The following is a 24,678-nucleotide window of genomic DNA, read 5'->3' as shown; positions in this document are numbered from 1 at the left end:
CGGGCTCAGCTCCGGGCTGTCCTGCAAGGAACGCTCTGGCAGGGCAGGGACAACAGGAGATGGGGGCTGTGGCACTGGGGGCTGCTGGAGGATGGATGGTGTTGGAGCGGGGCTTGTCCCCACAGGGTCCCCAGCTGCCTTTGGATCCCCTTGGCCCCCCTTGGCCCCCCCGGGTTTCCTGGGCCCTTGCAGGGGCAGCTGCCCCGTGCGGGAAGCTGCAGGGATTCGGGCAGGGGGACTGGATCCGTGCCGCAGCTGGGATGGACTCTGGGCAGGGCTGGGCTTGTGGCCAGGGCTGGGGGCTGTGCCAAGCCGGGCTTTGGCCTGGGGGCTGTTGGGGAGGGCGCAGGGAGGAGTCCCGGCAGGGATAAAGGTGCTGGTGCCCTGCTGCAGCCTCAGGCAGCGCTGCCCAGTGCCAGAGGAAGATGAAGGTGGCTGTGCTCGGCGTGGCCCTGCTCTTCTCCGTGCTGCTGTGCCTCCCAGCACAGAGCCAGGTGAGGCTGCAGGGCCACGGGCTGGGCTCGGCGCTGGGGGCTCTTCCCAAGGCAGGGGCTCTGCCGGGCTCTGCCTTGCAGCCCTGCCCAGAGCAGGGGACAGCCCTGGGCCGGGGGGCTGAGGACACCTGTGTGCCCCCAGCCCCACCAGGGCCAATCCTCACCAACCTTTTGCTCTCCTTCCCCAGGCCGACATGGATGGCAGTGGTGAAACTGTGTGTGCTGGGGTAAGTCCTGGAGCTGGGGGCACCAGTGTGGGAACTGGGGGGAACTTTGGTCACCCCCAACCTTTCCCAGGACTGGGGACACCCCAGTGACCATTGACATCTCATGCTCTCTCCACAGCAAGTTGGTTGCATTGGAATGATAAGGTGGGTACCCCGAGTTCTTCTGCTGAGCCCAGACCCTCCCTTCTAATGGTCATCACCCTCCAGGCCATCCCAGTGCACCCCAGGGCTTCCCAAGGCTGCCCCTTCCCCCAGGCTCCCCATTGCATTCCCACCCAGCCCAGTGCACCTCAGTCACCCCCAAAGAGCATCATGGCCACTCCATTCCCTCTCCTCTTGCCCTCCAGTCCTTTCCCTTTCTCATTGCCCATGGCAGTGGTGTCCCCCAATCCCCCTCCTTGACTGCCACTCCCAAAGCCCCTCCCAAACCCAGCAATTTTGCTCCTCTGCCCCCGATTCCTCCTGCCCCCACGCACCCCCCACTTCAGCCCCCATGGCCCCCCACTGGAATTCCTGCCTCCCCACCCACATTCCCCAATTCCCATCCCTTCAACACCACCAGCCCCATCCCTTGGGACCCCCAGCTCCCCCCTTTCACTGTCCTTGGGTTCCCCACATCCCACTCCTTCCCCTCCTCCTTGGAGGCCCCAAAGTCCCCTCGCTCTCCTTGTCTCCATCCCCACCATGGTCCCTGCAGGAACAGGGATCAGGGGAAACTGGCTGGAGTGGGACTGGGGGCAGCAGAAGGGATTTTCCCTCTCAGACCGGGGCCAGCCATGGGGCTTGGGGACGCCTGTGATCCCCTGAGCCCCACAAGGGCCATTATGGACTAATCCTTTGCTCTGCTTCCACAGGGAGGTGCAGTAGCAGGTTGGGGTATATGCGTTAAGGTAAGTCCTGGAACTGGGGCACCAGTGTGGGAACTGGAGCCATTTGGGTCCCCCTGTGCCTTGCTGGGACTGGGGACACCCCAGTGACCAGGGACATCTGCCCATGTCTCTGAAAAAACCGATTGGCTTCCCATAAGTTAAGAGCTTTCACATGGGAACCTGAAGTTCTGCTGGGCCCAGAGCTTCCCCTCTCCTGGTCATGACCCTCCAGGGTACCCCAGTACACCCCAGTACACCCCAGCATACGCCACTATCTCCCAACGTGCCCCAGTATCATCCAGTGTGGCTCTAACCCTGCCTTTCTCCCTCAGCCCCCTGTGGCTGAACAGGTGAAGCTTCTGCGGGAGTGATGCCCGGCTGCCCCTCTGGATGCCCTGGTGAGAAATCTGTGGGACTCTCCAGCCCCACCAAAGATCCTCGGGGGCCAGGGCACACCCCTGAGCCCTCTGGGCTGTGCAGACCTTGGCGATGGCAGAGGGACATGCAGGGGACTGTCCCTGATCCATGTGCTGGGCTGAGGTGGACAGAGCTGTCCCCAAGGCTTTCCTTGCGCTGGGGGGCTCTGGGGACACCCAGTGTCCCTGTGGGAGCAGGGAGGGCTGTGGGAGCTTTTGGGATATTCCAGGCTGAGGGGCTCTGGGAGCCACATGGAGCTCAAGAGCCAAGTGCAGTGCCAGGTGTATGCAGGGCTCCAAATCCCTTCTCCTGCTGCAGGGCCCTGCAGAGAGGGCTGGGGACAAGGGCCCTCTCATGTCCCAGTGGACACCGGGGTCACAATTTGGGTTCATCCTTTCAGGTCTGGAATTGGTGGTGACACTCGTGTCCTGTCCCCCTGCAGCAGCATGAAGAGATGATCATCCCTGGAGAAGGCCCTGACCCCCTGGGAGCCCTGGGAATGTCCCTGCAAGAATCAATAAATGGCTTCAGCAAAGCAGCTCTGGCTCTCCGTGTGGCCTTGTTCTCATGTCCCTGTGTGTGTTCCACGTTCCCTGTCCCTGTGTGTTCCTTGTCCTTCTCTCAGCCCTGCCAGGCTCTGCTTCCTCCCCCCCCATGAGCAGAGCGACTCTGGGGGCTGCCAGGGCTCTCTGTCCCTTCCCCCCTGCCTGGTGCCCTGGGCAGGGCAGGTTGGGACAGCCTGAAATGTCCCCCCACAGCTGGCAGGGCCCAGGGGCACCCAGAGCAGCCTCTGGAGCACGCAGGCTTTGGGGCACAGAGGGCAGCAGGTTGTGCCCAGGGGTTGTGCCTAAACCGCACCCCCAAACCTCGTGCACATTCCCCACAAAGGGCACAGTGGCTACAGTACATAAAACTGAACCATTGCAAACAGTTCCTCTGAATCCTCGATTAACACAGCCTGCTGGCTCCCACAGCATCACGCTGTTCCACCCCATCCTGCAACAGGCAGCTCCACAGGATCCAAAACCACTATGGAGGCCATACAGGAAAGGAGAGGATGGCCAAATCCGTGTCCATGTCAATCAGATCTCGAAGAGCCATCTCTGATGGGTGGCACCAGGGTGGCACAGAGTACACAAGGTTTCAGGATCAGACAGGATCAGTCCAGTGCACCTGAGGCAGCTCAGCAGACTTGAGCGGCCGCCTTCATGACACCGATCCCCGAACCTGAGGACAGAAAACTTAAAAAACACAAATTGAGCAATTGAATTTTCTCAAAGAATGCGACATGGGAGGTGGGTTTGGGAACCACTGCACAAGCGTGTGTTGCCATGAATTTTCCTGGTTTGCTGAGCGTTCATATTAAAGGAGAAATGTGCAGTTTCTCACGCTGGTGAATTGTAAACACAGGACCATGTTTTGTAAATATTGGCAATGTTATGAATACTTTCTCCAAGAGAAGGGGAGGTTGAATGACAGCCTCCTGGACCAATGTGACAGGAGAGGTGGCGATACCTTTCTCAAATCCATGGTCACCTTGCCACAGATATATAATGGAAAAATAAACTAAGGAGGTCTTCTGCCCTGCTGCTGTTGTTGCACCCAGATCTGTGTCCCCAGTCTGTTTTTCCTGGTTGGGCCTCCCCGGTGATAAGCGTGCACTTCTCAAGAGTCCAAAAATGACCATTGCTACTGTGGTGACATCAACACCTCCTGAACTGCAGGTGCTGGCTGCAAGCCAGCCAAACAAACTTGCTCTTGCTCCAGGGCTTAGGAAACTGTTTTGTTCCCCAGACGTCTTTGGCGCTTTCTCCGCTTCCGACTTTTCAGGCTTGGCAAGGGCTGGCCATCAACATGAACCACTGCTTTACATATGTCTGCAGTATGGTCTGGCCCGCCACACCGTGTGCAGAAGAACAAGGGAGTCACTTTCTGTGCCTCCTTTCCCTGTTTTCCACTGGCCTGTGTCTGCTGCTCACTCTTCAGCCCCTTATGGGACGGCTGTGGGGCAGCAGCCAGGGCAGACACCTTAAAGTCAGAGGTGTCCAAAACCGCATAGACCTGGATCATTTCCAGGACATCAGAAGTCTCGGGAAGGCTTCCAAGGAGCCTCTGGCAAGCTGCGTTAGCATTGCTCCTTGCAAATTGTTCTAGCAAAATTACTTTCAAAGTGCTATCCTCAACTTGCTTCTCCAAAGAATGCATCAGACACTTTACAAATTGAACAAAGGTCTCGTCTGGCTTCTGGACTATACCCAAGAACTCCTGCTTTAGAGAGGAGGATAACATAGTTTTTACCAGTGCAGATATACCTATGTGTCTGCACAGATTCAGAACAGTCTGAGAAAAGCCAACTGCACATCGGGGTGAGCATATTCGCTTCTCCTGGTAAGCAAATCAGCTCTGACCCCAAACCAAGGATCTTCTTGAGACAATTGACTGTTTTGGACAGCCACTTCTGTGGCCAGTCGTTCCCAATTGTCTTCAAAGCTAGAAACCTGAACAGGTCCAAATAACGCCAAAGCCAGGCATCTAATTTCATATGGAAAGGTCAAATCCACAAATTTAACACTGATGAATTGCATGACATCAGAAAAACTGAGATCACACTTGACTACCTCCCCTCGGAAGGGAGGCAGATCTGCCCAGGACAGGGCAGCGTGGCCGTGAGGCTGTGAAACCACGTCCACAGCTCTCGGGATGGGCTCGAGCACAGCTCCACCACATCAGCAACCGGGCTCGCCTGCAATGCAGGACCAGAAATTGCATCCCAATTCAGGGCAGGGCGAGCGTGCACATCTGACAACGCTTCAGCCTCGCTCGCCTCTCTCACAGCTGGCTTGGGCTGGCCAGGGGAGCGGGGGTGGCGCAGAGACGCCGCCTCAGTCTCCGCTGTGTGCAGGGGCGTGTACATTGAACTGGGCAGGGGGGTGTAGCAGGTCTGCCACAGCGCTCTGCCCCCTGCCAGTCTAGGGGGGCCCGGGACCGGGCAGACAAGTCCCGGCCGGGGGGCGATGGCAGCGGCACGGCTGCCGCCCCTGCTCCCCGCTCAGCCTGCAAGTGCTGGCCGGGGGAGCGGGGGGGGCAGCGGCATGGTTGCTCAGCCCCCCAGCTCTGTGCGGGGAGGAATTCGCCACACGGGGCAGGGAGGGGCGGCAGATCTGCCACAGTGCTCAGCCCCCTGCCGGTTTGGGGGGGCCGGGACCAGTTGGGCAGGTCCCGGCCCGGGGGGGGTGGCAGTGGCACGGCTGCCGTGGCACCCAGCCCGCTTTCGGTGGGTTGTGTGGGGAGGGGGCGGGCTGCAGGGCCGGGCTGGCACCGCACGGGAAGGGCAGGGCGTGAGGGATTTGCCTCCGCAGGGTCTCTCCTCACTGGCACGGCCGCCAATGGCGCAGGCGGCGCCCCTGTCCCCACTCCAGGGCCAAGGCGGGGGGTGGCGGCGGCAGCGCCGCGGGGAGCCCGGGACCGCGCTCGGCCACCGGGTGGCCCCGGGCGGGCCAGGCTGGGGAGGGCCGGGCCATGGGGGTGTCCCAGCGCCTCACGAACGGGGCAGGGCGGGGGGGGTTTGCCTCCACAGGGGCCCCCTCCAGCACGGCCGCCAACGGTGCAGGAGCAGGGAGCGCGTCTGTCCCCACTCCAGGGCCGAGGGGGAGGGATGCCTCTGCACCCAGCGCCCTTGCAGAAGGCGCTGCCGATCCAGGGGCCGGGATTCCTTGCTCCCATGGCCCACCGGCCGCCCCAGCACAGGCTGACCCAGCAAAAGGACTTGAAAAAACTTCACAGCCCTCCCAAAATTCGCACTGGCCACACTCAGCTCCTGACATGGGGGTCGGGACCTCCCGCGGTGGCTCGAACCCTGCTTCAGAGCATTCATCGTCGAAAGGGACAGAGCTGCTGGCAGGGGAACCAATCTGCTGTCTATCTCAATACCCGAATCCGAATCCCAATCTCGAACAGTCTGTCTTAGAAACAGAAAGACTGTGCCCCAAGACCCCAAGAGCATGCCCGCATTGGAATCTTCGTCAAGGACAGATGGAAAAAGGCTTTTCCCTAGGGTTTTCCATGGGGTGATTGAAAGTGCTTTTCAGCACTATAAAAAATTCCACGTCTTGCCCCAAGTGTACAGTACTCTTACGTGTCCATTGGGTAGCTCGGCTTCACGGGACACCAAAAATGATCAGAGAAGTTCTATTAGGAGTTGATCTTCCGAGAACATCATGAGTTTCTAATTGCAGCCATGGAAGACAGGATTTTTTCTTCTTTTTTTCTCGTCTCACAGCTTGCAAGTTGACCACGTGGGCACCAGATGTCGCTGTGAGCCTCACCTGAAAAGACACATGGAGCCACGAATTTGGGGAGATCAGAGCAGCAGGGAGAATCTCCTGCTTTGTTTATTACTTCCTATTATATACTTCTAGCAAGGTGACCATGGATTGGAGAGTGGCATTCCCACCTCTCACCACATTGGTCAAAGAGACTGTCACACAGTCTTGTCTGTTCCAGCAAGGAATGTGAAAACAATGGCAATGTTTATAGAACACAACTGATGTTTACATGAAAGAGCATGAGAAGGTGCAAACCTTCTACTTTAATATGAACGCTCAGCAAACTAGGAAAATCTCATGGCAGCAGAGGTGGAGAGAAAAAAAATGAGAAGTGGCAGAAACAATGACTTTAATTTCTGGATAAGATTTAAAAAGTAAAACAAATAAAAAGAACCTCAAAAATGAAACCAAGAAGTAGTATGAAATATCAATTCTATTACAAGTGATTTGCAAGAAATTGGCCAGCAGTTAAGTGTTTCTGAAATCGTCTAGTCATCAGTCTCCACACTGCAGCCTGGAGCTCCTGGTTCCTCAGGCTGTAGATGAGGGGATTCAGAGCCAGAGGCACCACCAAGTACAGACCTGACAGGGCCAGATCCAGGGATGGGGAGGAGATGCAGGGGGGCTTCAGGTAGGCAAAAAATGAGGTGCTGACAAACAGGGAGCCCACGGCCAGGTGAGGAGGCAGGTGGAAAAGGCTTTGTGCCGTCCCTGCTTAGAGGGGATCCTCAGCACGGCCCTGAAAATCTGCACACAGGAGAAAACAATGAACACTAAACAACCAAAATATAGGAAAGCACTTGGCACAGTGAGCCCAAATTCCCTGAGGTTGGAGTGTGAGCAGGAGACCTTGAGGATCTGTGGGATTTCACAGAAGAAGTGGCCCAGGGCATTGCTCTGGCACAGGGGCAGGGAAAATGTATTGGCTGTGTGCAGCAGAGCATTGAGAAAGGCACTGGCCCAGGCAGCTGCTGCCATGTGGGCACAAGCTCTGCTGCCCAGGAGGGTCCCGTAGTGCAGGGGTTTGCAGATGGACACGCAGCGGTCGTAGCACATGATGGTGAGAAGGGAGTATTCTGCTGAAATGAAAAATACAAACAGAAATAGCTGTGCAGCACATCCTGAGTAGGAGATGGTGCTGATGTCCCAGAGGGAATTGTGCATGGCTTTGGGGACAGTGGTGCAGATGGAGCCCAGGTCGCTGAGGGCCAGGTTGAGCAGGAAGAAGAACATGGGGCTGTGCAGGAGGTGGCCGCAGGCTGCGGCGCTGATGATGAGGCCGTTGGCCAGGAGGGCAGCCAGGGAGATGGCCAGGAAGAGGCAGAAGTGCAGGAGCTGCAGCTGCCACGTGTCTGCCAATGGCAGCAGGAGGAAGTGGCTGATGGAGCTGCTGTTGGACATTTCTTCACTCTGGGCATTGTGGACTGTTGAAAGAAGACACTGACAAAGTGGTATCATATTCCTTCTGTCAATCCTATATATTGTATTTGTAATCCCCTCAAAATTACTTATCACAAGGGAATTTTTCTAAACTTTTTTGAGTTTGGGTTTGTTCTGCTGAGTTCCTGCCTCATCTTCAGCATTGCTCTCAGCCTGAACACTGGGGAGCCCAGAGGGAAAACAGGGCTCCCTGTGCCTCAGTGCAGTCAGAACTGCTGGCCCCACACAGGTGTCCTTTGTTGATTACACCTGCTTCTAGTTCAGGGTGATACCACTTAAAACAAGCCTGAAAAAAGAGTAGAATTTCTGAAAGCTTGAAATGAAAAAAAAATATCCCTAAACCCATCTCTCCTTTTTTTTTTTTTTTGTGTTGCTGAACAGGGAAGGATATTTAGGATTGGTCTGGCTCTCTGCTGCCTGTAGTTGTGCCTCCTGGGAGCTGTTTCTCTCTATCCAAGCCTTGTCCCTGCCAGTGCTCCCAGAGCCCAGCCTTGCCCTGGGGGCTCAGCTCTGCCCTGCACACCCCTCCCAGCACAGGGCACTGCCCAGGGGCATCTCCCTGGCACCAGGGCCTTAAGGGCCGCTCAGACAAACAGAGATGCTGCAAGCCAAAGTGCTGCTGCTACTGTCTGTAGCTAGAGCAAGGTGAGGAGGCACTTTCTGAGGGAGATCTGAGGCAGATCTGCTGATCCCCAGGGTGACAGTGCAGGAGTGTAAGTGGCACAGACAACCCTGACAGCCCCTTTCCCTTTCCTTTATGAGAAAGCTGAGAGCAGCCCTGGCCATGCAGCACCATCTCCACAGCAGCAGGAATCTGCCCTGATGGGGGTGGCTCCTTCCACCTCCAACTTCTCTCCACAGTCCATGGGGAGCTCCCAGGCAGGCTGAGAGCTGCCCCTGGCAGGTGGCAGATCCCCTGGCCTGGCCAAGAGCCCTCAGGGCTGCAGGACCTGCTCTGCACCACAGCACTGGGCAGCCCTGGCTGCAGCCCCAGCTCCTGCCCTGTCCCTCTGACGGTGCCCAGGGCAGCCCCGCTCTGGAGCACATCCTCCCCCAAAGCAGCAAGGGCAGCAGAGCCATCCTTACAGTCACCTCAGTGCTGTCCTGGGTCAGCTTGAGGAGATCCCTGCAGCCACAGACTTACTGTGTCACAAGTGGTGAACATTTCTCCATGAATGACCTCGTAATTGTCCTTCCAGTTTCTTTAAGCCTCTGTCTGCTTCACTGCTCTGAAGTGCCTGCAGACAGCACCCTCAGCCCTGCTGGGCTGGGAGAGGAGCTGCTCCTCAGGAGAAATGGCGTTTTGAAGGTCTTCTTGATTGCCAGGAGCTGCCTCTGTGCCAGGAGCCCAGCCCAGCTCAGCAGCACAGACGACAGCTTAAGGACTTCAATTAGTCTCTTGAGGTTTGGTATTGTTTACATGAGACTCAGTCCCTGACAGAGTGTTCAAGAAACTTCTCAGGAATTCAAAATTATATTGAAATACTGAAGTCTCTTCAAGTTTTAATGGGTCCCACTAAGAGACACGACTGAGAAAGTGTCCCCAGGTTCCAGTCAGAGCAGAACACTGCAGGCAGTGATGACAGGTGGGGACAAACAAGGCAAAGGTGTCTCTGATGCTGAGCAAATCTGGATGTGTTTCAGGAATGCACAGGGACAAAGCCTGAGCCCCAGCCCCTGCCAAGGCAGATCCTGTCCCTCCCTCACAGCTCAGGGCTCTTCCCGGGCCCCTGGGATGTGGGGATGTGCAATGCCAAGGGCAGCACCATAGGCCGGCCCCTGCCAGGCTGCTGAGCAGGGACAAGGAGGCAATGAGGCCCCAGGCCTGCAAGGGTCACTTGTCTCCTCTGATGCCTCAGGCCCAGGGCCAGCAGCCATGGCCCAAGTGCTGCAGCAGTTGGCTGTGTCAGGGCCTTTCAGCTGCTGCCCATCCCTGTGCCCTGTGCAGCCCAGGCTGTCCTAGGGTGTCCATGCCCTGCGCCTCTGTCCCTGCAGGCTGTCCTCATCCCCCGGCTGCCCCACCTGGCTGGTCCCTTCCTTTGCTGACAGCTCTGCGTCCTGCCTGCCTCTGCCTGGGCACACAGAGCCTTGGGCTGCTCCAGACTCCTTCTGGGGGATGTGTTGCACCACAGCCCTGCCCTGGCAGGGAAATTCCTTTCTCCTCATGTCTACTCTGTGCCTCCCCAGCTGCCCTTTGCAGCAATAATTTCTTTCTCTGGCTGTTTTCTACTAGGTTAATAGGATACATCAGCTCTGAATCCAGCCTTCAGTCCCTTCCAGGGCTCTCATCCCCTGTCCTCATTCTCCACTCCACTGAGCACAGAGCTCCTTTGTCCCTGTATTGTGGTCAAGAGGTTGAGGCCAAGAGCCTGGACAAGAAGGACGGTTCTGTTCCATAGGAAGGAAAGCACAGAGCCCCAGTGCTCCAGGGGCAGAGGAGAAGCAGCTCTCACCATTCCAAGGTCAGCCGGACCCCTCAGGCAGCCCCAGGAGCCCAAGCCAGCCAGAGCTGTTCCCTGTTCCCTTGGTTCCATGGGGCCCTGCAGTGTCACAAAGCCCCATGGTTCTTTGGGGCCCCTCAGTGCCACAGTGGCCCCCTTGGATCCATGGAACACCACAGGATCACTGTGACCCCCTTGGTCCCATCGAACACCACAGGATCACTGTGATCCCCTTGGTCCCATGGAACACCACAGGATCACTGTGATCCCCTTGGTCCCATGGAACACCACAGGATCACTGTGACCCCTTGGCTCCATGGAACACCACAGGATCACTGTGGCCCCCTTGGTTCCATGGAACACCACAGGATCACTGTGGCCCCCTTGGTCCCATGGAACACCACAGGATCACTGTGACCCCCTTGGTCCCATGGAACACCACAGGATCACTGTGACCCCCTTGGTTCCATGGAACACCACAGGATCACTGTGACCCCCTTGGTTCCGTGGAACACCACAGGATCACTGTGGCCCCTTGGTCACACAAGCCCTGCAGTGTCCCCATGGCCCTGGGTTCCACCAGCCCACGCAGGGTCACAGTGGTCTCCAGAGGAAGGAAAGCACCGAGTCCCAGTGTTTCAGAGACAGATGAGACACAGCCACCAGAGGCCAAGGCCAGCCACATCCATCTGTCCAGGCAGGTTTGTCAGGGAGCAGCCCTTGGATATTGGGGATTTGGAATGTGGAATCCCACTTTCAGCCATTTGTGCCTGGACGAGCTGGATGAGTCTTTTCCATGAAAAGGAAAGCACGGAGCTCCAGTGTTTGGAAGGCAGGTGAGAGCTGGCCCTCAAGAGGCCAGACCAGCCAGACCTGACAGTACTGGTGGCTTTTGTCTGAGAGCAATCCCTGGAGCGATGGAATCTGGGAGGTGGAATCCCAGTTTTGGCCATGGGTGCCCTGTCAAGAAGGATGGGTTTTTTCCATATGAAAGAAAAGCACAAAGTCCAAGAGGTTTGGAAGATGAGAGGTGGCCACAGTAAGTGAGGGCAGCCACACCTGTCTGTCATGGCAACTTCTGTCTTGGAACAATCCTTGGATATATGGAATTTGGGAGATGGATTCTCAGTATTGGCCATGGGAACTTGGACATGGACGATGTTTCATTCCATAGGAGGAAAAGCACAAAGCCCCAGTGTTTTGAAGGCAGATGAGAGGTGGCCCCTGGGAGGCCAAGCCAGGCAGATCTGTCTTTTCCAGAAGGTTTGATCTGATAACAGTCCTTGGATATACTGAAATTTGGAAGTGGAATCTTCTGGATTTTGACCATGGACACCTGGAATGACGGTTCTTTTCCATGGCAAGGAAAGGGTGGAGCCCCAATGTTTTGAAGGCAGATCACAGGTGGCTCCAAGGAGGCCAAGGCCAGCAAGACTTGTCTGTCCTTGCAGCTCTTCCCTGGGAGCAATCCTTGGATAGAATTTGGGGGCTAAAATCCTGATTTTGACCATGGGCTCATGGACAAGAACGACAGTCCTTTTCCATAGGAAGAAAAGCACAGAGCCCCAGTGGTTTGGTGGTAGATCACCAGAGGAGATCTGGTGGCCAGACATGGCCCCCAGGAGGCCAAGCCAGACAGACTTTTCCCTCCTGGAAGCTTTTGGCTGGAAGTATTCTTTGGATAAACAGAATTTTCGAGGCCAAATTCCATTTTTGGCCATGGGTCCCTGGAAGAGAAGAACAGTTCTTTTTCACAGGAAGGAAGTCATGGATCCCCAGAGGTCCAGGGGCAGATGAGAAGCGACCCTCGACATTCCATGGTCAGCTGGAGCTGTCAGGCAGTCCGCCCGCTAAGAACAAATGATCCTGGGAGACTCCATCCCTGATCCACCCCCAGGACAGGTTTGAGGATAAAGCCTTGCGGGAGCCCACCAGGTGCAGAGAATTTTTCCTCTCCCAAGCAGCAGAGGAGCAGAGAAGCAAGCTGGCAAGCCCCAGTAACAGTGTTGAAGGAGAAAAAAAACAAGAGGAAAAAAGCAAAAGACCAAAACCACAGGGCAACAAGACCTCAAATCAGATGCGCTGTGCCACGTGGCCACTGAGTCAATGGCCCCAAGCAGAAGGAAGAGCAGCCCCCGTCCCCCAACCCCTGCAGGACCCCGGGCTGCCCCTCCACCCATTGCAGCACTCCCAGAGGCAGGGAGGGGAGGCAGTGACCATTCCTGGTACAAAACAAAAAACAACCCAAAATGGTGATGGGTTATGAACCATCCCCAGGACAGTTCCATGAGGCTGCCCTGTGTCACAAGGGGCACTGGGTTATACAAGAGCTGGCAGTGCCCCAGTGGCACCTGTGTCCCAGGAGACCCCACTCTGCCCAAGTAGAGCCTTGCATCCATGGGATTCCACGTTGTCACAGTGGTCTGCTGAGCTCCATGGGGCTGTGCTGTGTCACAGCGGGCACTGAGTTCCACGTGCCCTGGCACTCTCCAAGTGGCTCCTGGCTTCCATCAGGCCCCGCTGTGTTTGCAGCTGGCACTTGGCTCCCCAAGATGTCATTGTCTCACTGTGGTCTCCTGGGTGCCCTGAGACCCCGCTGTGTTGATGCCTTACAGAACCTAGAAATAAAGTAACACCCTTTGGAGATAATATTATAGAGGAGGTAACAGAAAGGTTGATCTTTATTGGAGGCCTCCAAGGGGCAGATACAGATAATGTCCACAAAACGCCCAACCCCCCCATGAAGTCAATACAGTTTTATAAGTTTAGCAGATTAGCATATTTGACAGAAGTCACCAATTAGGAGCACAGGTGGTGAGGCATGACCAAGTTTCTTGGCAAGAGTCACTCCACCCCTGACTGGACACTTTAGGCACAGCAAGGAAGGAAAGCATCAACACAGCCAAACCAAATCCAGCAATCAAACCACAAACAAACCGAGAACTGTCCCTCTGTGTGTGTGTGACAAGAGGACAGTGAGGGCAAGGATAAAAGGAACATGGCCTTTAGCTGAACAGAGCTCAAACTAACAGGACTTAGCTTCTACCTTAACCTTAACTTACACCTTACACAATTTAACAAAAGAACAGCACTGAACAGTATTTATCCTAAGTTATAACCTATGATGTAAACATTTACACAGAAATGGTACTCAGCTTATAAATTATATTAAACCTGGAATTATGGTAAGGCACTTGACAAAGCACTGACTCAGAAAACGCTAAACCCTACAACTTCAAGTTATCCATATTTTGAGAAGAGGAAGTCAGGATAAGAGAGAGAGAGAGACATCCACAGCCAGGACCTTGGATCCAGCCCATCTCAGCTGCTGTGAGCTCTGGGGCTGTGGGATGTGTCAGTGTCACAGCCGTGTCACAGCCTCACCTGCTCTGGTCCCTCTCACAGGTGGGGTTTTGGGGGTGCCAGGGGCTTGGCAGACACTTTGGGGCTGGCCCAGAGGCTGCAGTGGCTGGGGCTGGGGCAGTGACTGTCCCACCTATGCAGAACTTGTCCTGGGCCCCCAAACACACCCTGGAGATGTCGGGGGCCATTCATCATTTCTCTGCTCTCCAGGACCAAGGCAATGGACTCTGGCTGCAGCTCTGAGTTCGTGCCCAAGGCAACCACACCTGGCAATGGGGCTCCATGGAGCTGCTCTCAGGAACCCCCTGCCAAGAATTGGGGAGTGCCCCCAAACCACCTCAGAAACCTGGGATGCACCAAAATGCCTTTAGGAATGTGGAATACCCAAAAACTCCCTGAGGAATGGGTTCCCTCTCCCTTCATCATTCCCAGCCTTCGGCTTTCTCATTCCAGATTTCACCACACCCTCCAGATCCCCCACCAAAGCCATCCCACCTCTCCTGGACATCAGGATCCCCTTCCCAAGACATATTTCCCCCATCCCACCCCTCCCAAACCCCATCCCACCCATCCTGCTCCACCCAATGCCCATCTCACCCCTCCTGATTTGCAGCACACTTCACCAAAGTCCTTCCAACCCCGTTCCACCCTGAGGGGCTGTTGAAATCAAGTAATTTTGGGGTGGGATTGAATAGCTTTCTGTGGCATTGAGTGGTTTTGAGGTAACAGATCAAACCTTCTCATCTCTTTGAGTGCCAAGAAATGGAGAAAATGACACCAAATACCCCCAAACCCCTAAATCCTACCAAGTATCCCCCTGAATCCCAGATCCCCTCGAAAAACTAGCAAAAAGTGAGGCTTTAGATGCCTTTGATGAATTTGTTCATTTTTATCCCAATTTTGTCTGTTTTACAGGGATGAAGAGGAATCAAAAGAATATTAGGGACCACCAAACAAAAGGACCACCAGCCCAGTGTCTCCCCAGTGCAGATCACAGGGAATGTGGGTCATCAGGGCTCTGCCCAACGTGATCCCCTGATGCAGGATAGAGTTGGAGCAGCACACAAAGCTCTCCCCACAGTCGGGTCACTCACAGGGCTTCCCTTACCAGTGCCTCTGTCAGTGCCTGGTCAAGGGAGAGCTGTGGGTGAAGCTCTTCCTGCACTGGGGACACTCACAGGGCCTCTCTCCGGTGTGGATGCGCTGGTGGGTGACGAGGTGGGAGTTGTTCTTGAAGCCCTTCCTGCAGACAGGACAGCAGAAGTGCTTCTCCTCTGTGTGAATCCACTGGTTCTTGAGAAGATGTGAGCTGGTCTGAAACCTCTTCCCACACTCAGGACACTCATGGGGCCTCTCCCTGGTGTGGATCATCTGGTGCTGGATCAGGGTGTTGCTCCAGCTGAAGCTCTTCCCACACTCCAAGAACTTGTGGGGCTTCTCCCCATCATGAAGCTGCTCATGCACCACCAGCTCAGAGCCCTGGCTGAAGCTCTGTCCACCTTCCTGGCACTGCGTGGGTCTTTCCTCCTCTGAGTACTCTGAGATGGGTTTGGAGCCGCTCCTCCTGCGGGATCTCTGTGACTTTTCTTCCCCGTTGCATTCCTGCACCATGGAGCCGCTCAAAACAGCCTCTTCCATGAGGTTCTGCCGTGGGGATTTGTCCTCCCTTGTCTCTGTCCTCAGCTCTTTGTCCAGGGGAGGAAGCACAAGGAGTGGATGGGATTTGCCTCCGTGCCAGAGGGAAGGCCAAGGAGATCCCCCCAGTGCATCCCCGGCAGGACGGCGTCGGCAGCGGGGTTGTCCTGCAGCCGGGGCCAGGCTGGGCTGGGAGATGGAGCAGGAGAGAGGGGCAAAGGGGCACTGACTTCCTCCTCACCTGCCTGGCTGTCCCTGGCCATCTTCCTCTTCCTTGCAGCTGCCTTCTCCATCTGGTCAAGGTCTGGGAGTGGGAAATTCTGCTTTGGGGAAAAATACAGTATATGAGCACATTGGGTTGGGGGGTTCCTCCTGCCCAAGTCCATCTCTAGAAGTCACCGGCCATCTGGTGCCCATATAAACCTCCAAAACACAAAGATTCATTTCTCCAAAATAACCAAGTGACCAAGGTTCAGCAAAAACACCCAACCATGAGTTTCTTCTCTCTCATCTCTCCACTTTGGGGTCCTGGAGGCCCCCCTGTCTGTGTTGCCCCAGGTCAAGTTTGTATTGGTGTTGGCCCTCTCTGGGCTGCTGTGGCTCCTGAGAATCCACGAGGTTCCCCTTCTCTGGGCTCACCACTTAGGGATCACAGGTGTCCCTGGGCTCAGCACTATCCAGAGTCCCTCTTTCAGAGTCCTGGGGTATCCATGGGTCCCCCTTGTCCTTGCTCCCAACCTGTCCAGGCTTCTGGAACAGCCCCAGCTCTCGCACTGCCCGTTTCTGCTCCCCCCATTCCCGGGTTTGCCTCCCAGCGCTGCTGGTACCGGGCGATCCCCACGTGTCTCTGGGCTGACAATGCAGCCCCTGAGCCGGGCAGAGCAAGCCCCACCACGGGGGGACCCTGCATCCCCCGCTCCCTGGGCAGCCGCGCCCAGCCCCGGGCACAGAGCTCCGCCAGCCCCCGCCGCCCCCTCCCCAGGGCCCCCGGGGACCCCCGCAGCCGGGGCCGGGTCTGAGCGAGGCGGCCCCCGAGCCCGGCTGCGTGGCCAGGGGGGCACGGGGAGCCCGGGGCCTCTGTGCCAACGCTTCCCCCGCTCTCCCTCAGCCTTTGCCCGGCCCAGCCCGGCCCCCCGAGCCCCAACTGGCCCCGCACGGCCACGGCCGGGCCGCTCCGCTCCCCTGCGAGCCCGGCCACACGGACCCACCTGCGCCGGGGCCCACGGGCCACCGAGAGCTCCCCGGGCCGCCCGGGCCTGGGCCCCGAGCACAGAGCTCTGCCCGGGGGGCTCCCGGCCCAAGGCGGCGGCTCCGGGCCCGGGCGGCCGCTCCCGGCTCCCACAGCCCGCCCGGGGCCGCCCCGCCCGTGCCGGGGCTGCGCCAGCGCTCCCCGCACCCAAGGGGGTTCAAACTGCCGGGGGCATCTCACAAAAAACATTGCCCGTATCCCCTCCCAAAACAATAAAATCCCAACCAGCCATCGATCCCCACAAAAAATAATCCACAAACAAACCCACAAACTAACCCCTTCCACCCTGCCCTCCGGCGCCTTCGCAGGGACCCCGACCCCGCGGGAATGCCCCCGGGCCGGGACAAAAAGCTGCTCCCCTGGAGGCGCTTTGAACACCCACCCGCGGCCCGGCCCTGGCACACGGCTCCCGGCAGCTGCCCCGCTGTCCCAGCCGGGCCTTTGCAGCAGGGAGGCTCTGCGGGACCCCCGGGCTGTGCCCCCTCCCAGGCCCTGCCCGCCCCGGGGCTGACCTTCAGCCCGGGCTCTCTCGCTGTCCCGGCTCCTGCAGAGTCCCCGCTCGCAGTTCCTTGGGCCCCCTGGGCTCTCCTCTGGGGGTTGGGGAACAGCCGGCAATGCAACCTTGTTCTGTAAAGGAATCATTTTGGTGCTCTCTAGAGAGGCCAGAACTGAAACTTTGTTCCTTTTGCCTGGGTGCAGAGACCATCAGGGCATTTTCTGCACAGAGTTCCAGCCCCCAGCTTTAGTTGAAGGAGCTGCCTACCAATGTCACGCTGCCAGGAGCCTGTCCTTGCTGTCACCTGCTGTGGCTGGGCATGAACAGAGCTCCTGCACTTGCATTTCCAGCTGCTGTGCAACCAAAGCGGAGGGATCTGCAGCTGCCTGAATGCAAAAACTGCAATATGAGCCACTCTCAAGGGGGAAATCTCCCCCTGCTGTGCCAGCCCGTGGCAATGCTGCCATTCTCTGCTGTTGCTGGGGCACTCTTGGGTCTGGCTGAGCAGGAAAGGTGACCCTGAGCCAGGAGATTTCTTTGGCTGCAGCAAAGCCTTGGAATGCAAAGACCTTCCTGATGCTGTGCCCTGGGCCAGGATGGAATGAGCCACCAGAACTGAGCCTAAATTTCTTACAGAATTCACAGAATGACTGGGTAGGATGAGACCTTCAAGATCATCAAATCCATGCTCCAACACCTCAACTAAACCATGGCTCTGAGTGCCTCATCCAATCTTTTTTTAAACACATCCAGGGAAGGTGACTTCACCACCTCTCCAGGCAGACCATTCCAGTACTTTATCACTCTCTCTGTGAAAAACTTCTTCCTAATATCCATCCTGTATTTCCCTTGGGGCAGCTGAAGACTGTGTCCTTTTGTTGTGTCAGCTGCTGTCTGGAGAAAGAGACCAAACCCCACCTGACTACAGCTACCCTTCAGGGAATTGTAGAGAGCGATTAGGTCACCTCTGAGTCTCCTTTTCTCCAGGCGAAACAACCACAGCTCCCTCAGCCGTTCTTAACAGGGTTTTTGTTCCAAGCCCCTCACCAGCCTTGTTGCCCTCTCCTGGACGTGCTCAAGCGTCTCAATGTCCTTCCTAAATTGGGGGCCCAGAACTGGACACGGCACTCGAGGTGCAGCCTCACCAGTGCCGAGTACAGGAGAAGAAACACTGCCCTGCTCCTGCTGGCCACGCCATTCCTGATCCAGGCCAGGAGCCATTGGCCTTCTTGCCCACCTGCCCACACTGCTGCCTCATGTCCAGCCTGCTGTCCAGCAGTGCCCCAGGTCCCCTTCCCTGGCTGCTGTCCAGCCACTCTGTCCCCAGCCTGGAGTGCTGCAGGAAGTTTTTGTGGCCAAAATGCAGGACTCAGCACTTGCACTTATTAAACTTCATCCTATTGGACTCTGCCCATCCATCCAGTCATTCCAGGTCTCTGCAGAGCCCTCCTACCCTCCAACAGATGGACACACGGTCCAAGCTTAGTGTCAGCTGCAAATTTACTAATGAAAGACTAGATCCCCTCATCCATGTCGTCAATAAAAATATTGAACAGAACTGGCCCCAGCACAGACCCCAGGGGAACACCACTGGTGCCAGCAGCTGGATGCAGAACCTTCACCAGCACTCTCTGGGCCCAGCCATGCAGGCAGTTCTTAACCCAGCACAGAGTGCTCCTGTCCAAGCTGTGGGCTGCCAGCTTTTCCAGGAGGGTGCTGTGGGAGACAGTGTCCAAGGCCTTGCTGAAATCCAGGTACACAACATCCACTGCCTTTCCCGCACCCACCCGGCGGGTCACCTGGTCATAAACGGAGACCAGGTTGGTCAAACACGACCTTCTGTTCTTAAACCCGTGCTGGCCGGGTCTGATAGCCTGGCCATCCTGTAGGTGCTGTGTGATGACACTCAGTATAAACTGCTGCAGTACCCTACTGGGTACTGTGGTCAGGCTGACTTGAGCTGTGGGATAAGGATTTAACAATTCAAACTGTAAAGCAGTTTTATTTCCATCTGGGACACAAGGGGGATTTTCCACCATACCTGCGTACCTGGTTGAGACAGGTTTAAGGTTTAAATACACTCAGATCCCACAAAACAACCCCTCCCTCCCCGCCCATTCTCTGCCCACTCTCCGCCTCCTTGCACTTCCTATTATAATTAGCTTTCTCTGGTGCCACATCTCCTGGTGGCTGCAGGCTGGGGTCTTCTGATGAAGTAAGAGGTCTTCCTCAGTTGTTCACTGTTTGACCTCTTCCTCTGGGCAGGTGCAGTGAAGGTTTGGCTAACTCCCAGGTCACTTTGTCCTGGCCAAAACCACGAGCCTGGTTCTTTCTGATTTCTTAAGCCGCAGGTTCTGCTTTATGGGGTTTTCACTATACCTAAGTCTTGCTTTACTGAGTTTTCACAATATACACAATATACATCTTATCTCTATGGCCTTTACCTAGCAACTGAATCCTCATGTGTTCTGTTACAAGTTGTTTTTCTGCTTTTACAGGATTGCTAAATAAGCTGTATATTTCTGCTTCCCCTCCATCTGCTTAAGCACATTAAATGCTTCTAAATATCTGAATTTTAGATATGTTTCCCATATCAAACTGGCCTATAATTACCAGGATCCTCCTTTCTACCCTTCTGGTGTAGGGGTCACACAACACATTGGCCAACCTCCAGTCCTCTGGAACCTCACCAGTGAGCCAGGACTGTTGGGAAATGATGGAGAGCGGCTTCACAAGCTCATCTGCCAGCTCCCTCAACACCCTGGGCTGGATCCCATCTGGGCCCATGGATTTTGAACATCCAAGTGGCTCAGCAGTTCTCTGACTTCCTCCTCCTGGATAACAGGGGCACCATTCTGCTCCCTGACACCATCTGCCAGCCCAGGAGGGCAGCTGTTATGAGGACAAGCCTTCTTCCCAGTAAAGACTGAGCCAAAGAAGGTGTTAAGCACTTCTGTCTTCTCCTCATCTGCAGTTCCTAAGTTCCCTCCCACATCCAATAGAGAACAAAGGTTGGTCCTACCCTTCTTTTTGCCATTAATTTATTTGTAAAAACATATTTTATTATCCTTTACAAAAGTTGCCAAAATGACTTCAAACTGAGCTTTGGCCTCCCTAATAGTTTTTTCCTACATGTTCCCTTAAATACTTCCTGAAAGGCCTGACCCTCCTTCCAAAAATGATACATCCTCTTTTTATTCCTAAGTTCCTTTGAAATCTCCTTGCCCATCCAGGCTGGACGTTTGCCTTGTCAGCTCATCTTTCAGCACACAGGGACAGTCTGTTCCTGTGCCCTCAAGATCTCTGCATTGAAGCACACCCACCTTTCCTGGACTCCTCTGTTTTTAAGGGCTTCTTCCCAAGAAACTCTCGGAATAAGTCTCCTAAAACGGCCAAAGTCTGCCCTCCAGAAGTCCAATGCAAAAATCTTTTTGATGTCCCTCCTGATTTCACCACATATTGAGAACTCTGTAATTTCATCATCCCTGTGCCCCAAGCAGCCTCCAAGCACCACATCTCCCACCAGCCCTTCTCTGTTTGCAAACAACAGGTCGAACATAGTCCCTCCCCTGCTGGCCTCACTCACCCACTGTCAAAAAAAGTTGTCTTCCATCCACTCCAAAACCTTCCTGCACTGCCTCTTTGCCGCTGTACTGAGTTCCCAGCAGATGTCTGGTAGGTTAAAGTCACCTACAAGAACAAGGGCTGGTGATCCTGAAACATTCTCCAGCTTCTTAGAGAAGAAGTTGTCCACCTCTTCTTCCTGCTTGGGTGGACGATAACAGACTCCCAGTAGGTACCCCTGGGAGCCCGTCCTGTTTGCTTTGGGTAGAACAGGAACAATGAAAACCTTCCCAATGGCACAACTCCCCAGCCCACATGGGGAAAGGAAAGAAAAAGTTGTCAAGTTCTCAAAACCTTTCTCCTGCTTTGCTGCAAGACTCCTGCTTCACACATGTTGTGGAAAGTCAAGAGAAGCTGCATGGGTGGGATATCTTGTGACAGATGGTGCAACTCATTCTCCAGGAAAGGTTCTTGGAAAGAGCAGACAGGACTGTGGAGAAGATTCTGGGAAAGCTGAAACAGCTTTTAAAATAAAAATGAAAGTGGAAAGAAACAATCCAAGATGTTTTTCTCTATTTCTGTGTCACCCTTTCCATCTTAAACTACTTCTCCATCTCATTAATTCTAAATGGGTCACACCTCTGACATCCAAGACTTGGCAAGATTTAGACACTGTAAAATACCATGAGCTACATCCAGTTTGCCTTCCCCTGTTTTTCTTGGAAATCAGTGCCAGAGACACAAGTGCAGTGCTTGGGTCAGGTACAAATTCTGCATTCAGGGAATGTGCTGTGACAGTGTCTGACCCTCAGCAGGGACAATGCACAGCAGCAGCCAAGGGGATTCCTCTGTCACTGTGCAGGAGTCAAGACTGGGCCCTGACTGAAAACGGCGAAGTTCCCGTGTTTGGACAGGCTCAGGGGCTGCCCCGGGGAGTGCAGGGCTCGGTGCGAGGCAGAGGGGGCAACGGAAAAAACTGACAAGGGGACAAACGGCCCTGGAGCTTCAGTTGCAGCAGCAGCAGCGGCAGCAGCGGCAGCAGCGGCAGCAGCAGAAAAGAAAAAAGCGGCTTTGTTGACAAACCCGTGCTTTCCCTCTCCCTCTCCCACAGTCCCGCAGCCTCTCCCTTTCCCAGTGTCCCCCTCCCAACCCAGTCTCCCTCTCCCCTGCTGGGCCGGGCCATGCCTCGGGCCCACCCCCGGCCCCGGGCGGGGCTGCCCCGTCCCTGCCCCCGGGCGTCCCGCCGCGGTCTCGCCTTCGCCCGGCTCTGGCAGTGCTGGCGATGGCGCTGCTGGGCGGGCATCAGTGCCTGGGGCTGGGGCAGCATTGCTGGCCTTTGGCTGCGCCTTTACCGAGCCCGGCCTCAGCCCCGGCCCGAGCCCCGGCCCCGGCCCCGGCCCCGGCCCCGGCCCCAGCACCGGCCCCGGCCCCGGCCCCGGCCCCGGCCCCGGCACCGGCCCCGGCCCCGGCCCCGGCCCCGGCCCCGACCCCGGCCCCGGCCCCGGCCCCGGCCCCGGCCCCGGCCCCGGCCCCGGCCCCGGCCCCGGCCCCGGCTCGTCCCTGGGCCCGCAGAGGACACAGGCGGCGCGGCCGCTCCCGCCGCCTCCACTGCGGCTTCCCCGGCCCAAGCTCCTCCGCTTGGCAGCGCGGCCGCTGGCCCTGAGCCGCTGCTGTCCCGTTGCCAGGAGCAAATGCCTGGGGATGCCCAGCCCGGGCCGCTCGAGGGTCGGTCGGGGGCCGTTCCTGGCCCCGGGCCGAGCGCTGACAGCCGCGTCTCGCCGGCAGGGAAGGCGCAGCAGGCCCTCCAGGAGCAGAACCGCCTGGGTTCGCTGCTGGGCCACGGCGGCTTCGGCAGCGTCTGGGCGGCCACACGGCTCTCAGACCGTGCCCCGGTGAGCGGCAGGGCCGGTGGTGGGTGCACGAGGAGGGGGTGCAGGAGGAGGGCGAAGGAGAAGGAGGCTGGGGCTGGGCAGGGCAGGCAGTGAGCTCAGCCTGCTGCTCCCCTTGGCTTGCAGGTGGCCATCAAAAGGGTGCCACGGAACCGTGTCCGGCATTGGGGTGAGCTGGTGAGTGAGCGGGGCCAGCAGGAGAAGCTGGGCCATGCCGGGCGGGGATGAGCTGAGGCCTGGCAGGGTGGAAGCCGCCAGGACGCCTGGAGGGAGAGCGGGCATGGGGCCAGCAAAGGGTGCAGAGCATCCCGGGCTGGCTGAGGGGTCCCTGACCCCTGGCACAGCCTCAGCCCCACTGACAACATTGTGCTCCTCCCACAGCCCAACGGCACCAGCGCACCACTGGAGATCGTGCTGCTGCACAAGGTCTCCACTGGCTTCCCTGGTGTCGTCCAGCTGCTGGAGTGGCTGGAGCTCCCCAAAGACATCATTATCATCATGGAGCGCCCGGAGTGTTCTCAGGACCTCCAGCATTTCATTCGGGCACGGCGGTTCCTGTGCGAGGAGGTGGCGCGGGAGCTGTTCCGCCAGGTGCTGGAGGCCGTGCGGCACTGCACCAGCTGCGGGGTCCTGCACCGCGACCTCAAGCCAGAGAACATCCTGCTTGACCTGGCCACCGGGCAGGCCAAATTGATCGATTTTGGCTGTGGCACCTACCTACAAGACACAGCCTATACTCACTTTGCAGGTGAGCCATCGCAGGGGTGTGCTCCCCATTCCAGACATCTCCTGGCCCAACATCTCACAGCCCAGCCTGGGTGTGGCTCTGGGGATTCTCCCTTTCCCTGCCACTCATGGCACTGAGTCTTCAGCCCAGCTGCTTTTGAACACAAGTGGGTGGGGGGACCAGCTTCCAGCCCTGCTGGCAGCCTTTGCCAGCCACTCTGCCTGGGACTGGGGCTGGGGCTGGGGCAGCCAGCCCAACAGAAGCACCCGTGGGTGGGGGTGGCTGAGAGGGGAGCCAGAACATGTGCACCAGCCAGTTTGGGGAGCAGGTGAGAAAGGGCTTGGACTGCTGTGATTGCCTGGTTTGCTTTGGGTTCATAATGGTTTTTGGGGCAATGCAGGCAGGGACGAGTAAGGCATGGTTTTCCCCCAGCACTGAGTGGGTTTTGCTTGTCATGGTTGGGCCTTGCCAGGGCTTCCACTGCCACCTTCCGACACCAGTGGCTTCTTTTCCAACCCTAAGTTTGTACACAAGTCCCAGGTGCTGGCCAGAGGGCAGCAGGTCACACCACGTGCCACTGGGGCAGCCCCTGCACGCCCAGGGATGCTGGGGCCAGGCTCTGGGAGCAGCAGCATCCCCCTGATGAACTCCATCTGTATTCCATAGGAACACCGTCATACAGCCCCCCGGAATGGAACCAGTTTGGCTGGTACTATGGACAGCCAGCTACCGTCTGGTCCCTGGGCATCCTGCTGCACCAGATGGTGTGTGGGGAGCACCCTTTCAGGAGGGGCCACAAGATCAGCTGGGACCATCAGCTCTCGCTGCCACCACGGCTCTCTCAAGGTGAATCCTCATCTCTGGGCACGGGGGAAATGCCAGTGCTGGGAGACAACAGTGGGCTGTGGCAGCTGCTGAGGAGGTGGCACGTGTCCTGCTGTCCTGCTTTCCTCCAAAACAGGGAATTCCTGGGAAAGTTTAGGCCCAGCTCTGAGCAAATGCAGCATGGCCTGAGAATGGGAACAGTGGGGCAGACAGGAGCCTTCTCCAACTGACCAGCGGTTTCTGGTTTCTCTCGCCAGAGTGCCAAGATGTCATCCGGCGGTGTTTATCCATGCTGGATGTGGACCGGCCTTCAGTAGAAGACCTGTTGTGTCATCCCTGGATGCAGGATAGTCATCTGCCATAGAAGAAGGGAGAGAGCCACAGAAACAGCGATGCAGGGCCCTGGTAAGTTCCAGCTCCACACATGCCTTGGCAATCAGAAGCAAAGGACCCAGACTTTTTTGTCCTGCCTGTGTCACTGCACAGGGGTCATCAGATGGGAACACACAGCCCCTGTGCTGGAGCTGAGCTGCTCTGCCCAGCACTGCTGGCTGCCATCCCAGCTGCTTTGGCTTGTCCTGGGTCACTGCCAGCTGGGGCCCTGGGCAGAACACTGACAGCCTGGTCTCACTCCCAGGGAAAGAGAAGCAGCCCCTGGAGAAGCTGTGCCAGGTGGGGCTGCTGCTGCTGGAGACAGCCAGGACAACATCAAGGATG

General features: G+C 56.8%; 1 protein-coding gene across 1 annotated transcript; it reads left to right on the top strand.

Annotated features, from left to right (window-relative positions):
• The first annotated feature begins 688 nt into the window (after window positions 1-688).
• LOC134562189 (serine/threonine-protein kinase pim-1-like) lies at window positions 689-24,325 on the top strand. Its single transcript, XM_063419611.1, has 7 exons — window positions 689-721; window positions 21,675-21,870; window positions 22,015-22,412; window positions 22,536-22,586; window positions 22,791-23,157; window positions 23,803-23,982; window positions 24,219-24,325. The coding sequence occupies exons 1-7, from the start codon at window positions 689-691 to the stop codon at window positions 24,323-24,325; spliced, it is 1,332 nt and encodes a 443-aa protein (XP_063275681.1).
• Window positions 24,326-24,678: the final 353 nt, after the last annotated feature.

Source organism: Prinia subflava, chromosome 26 (genome assembly GCF_021018805.1).
Source record: "Prinia subflava isolate CZ2003 ecotype Zambia chromosome 26, Cam_Psub_1.2, whole genome shotgun sequence".
Lineage (NCBI taxonomy): Eukaryota > Metazoa > Chordata > Aves > Passeriformes > Cisticolidae > Prinia > Prinia subflava.
Note: the sequence above shows the minus strand (reverse complement) of the source record. Positions and strands in the feature narration are given on the sequence as shown.

Bases quoted from the DNA above. Each gene is read 5' to 3' on its own strand.
- LOC134562189 (XM_063419611.1), top strand. From the start codon at position 689: ATGGATGGCAGTGGTGAAACTGTGTGTGCTGGG. The intron at 21,871-22,014 runs ACCGAGCCCGGC...CCCGACCCCGGC, and splicing joins TGGCCTTTGGCTGCGCCTTT to CCCGGCCCCGGCCCCGGCCC. The intron at 22,587-22,790 runs GTGAGTGAGCGG...CTCCTCCCACAG, and splicing joins TCCGGCATTGGGGTGAGCTG to CCCAACGGCACCAGCGCACC.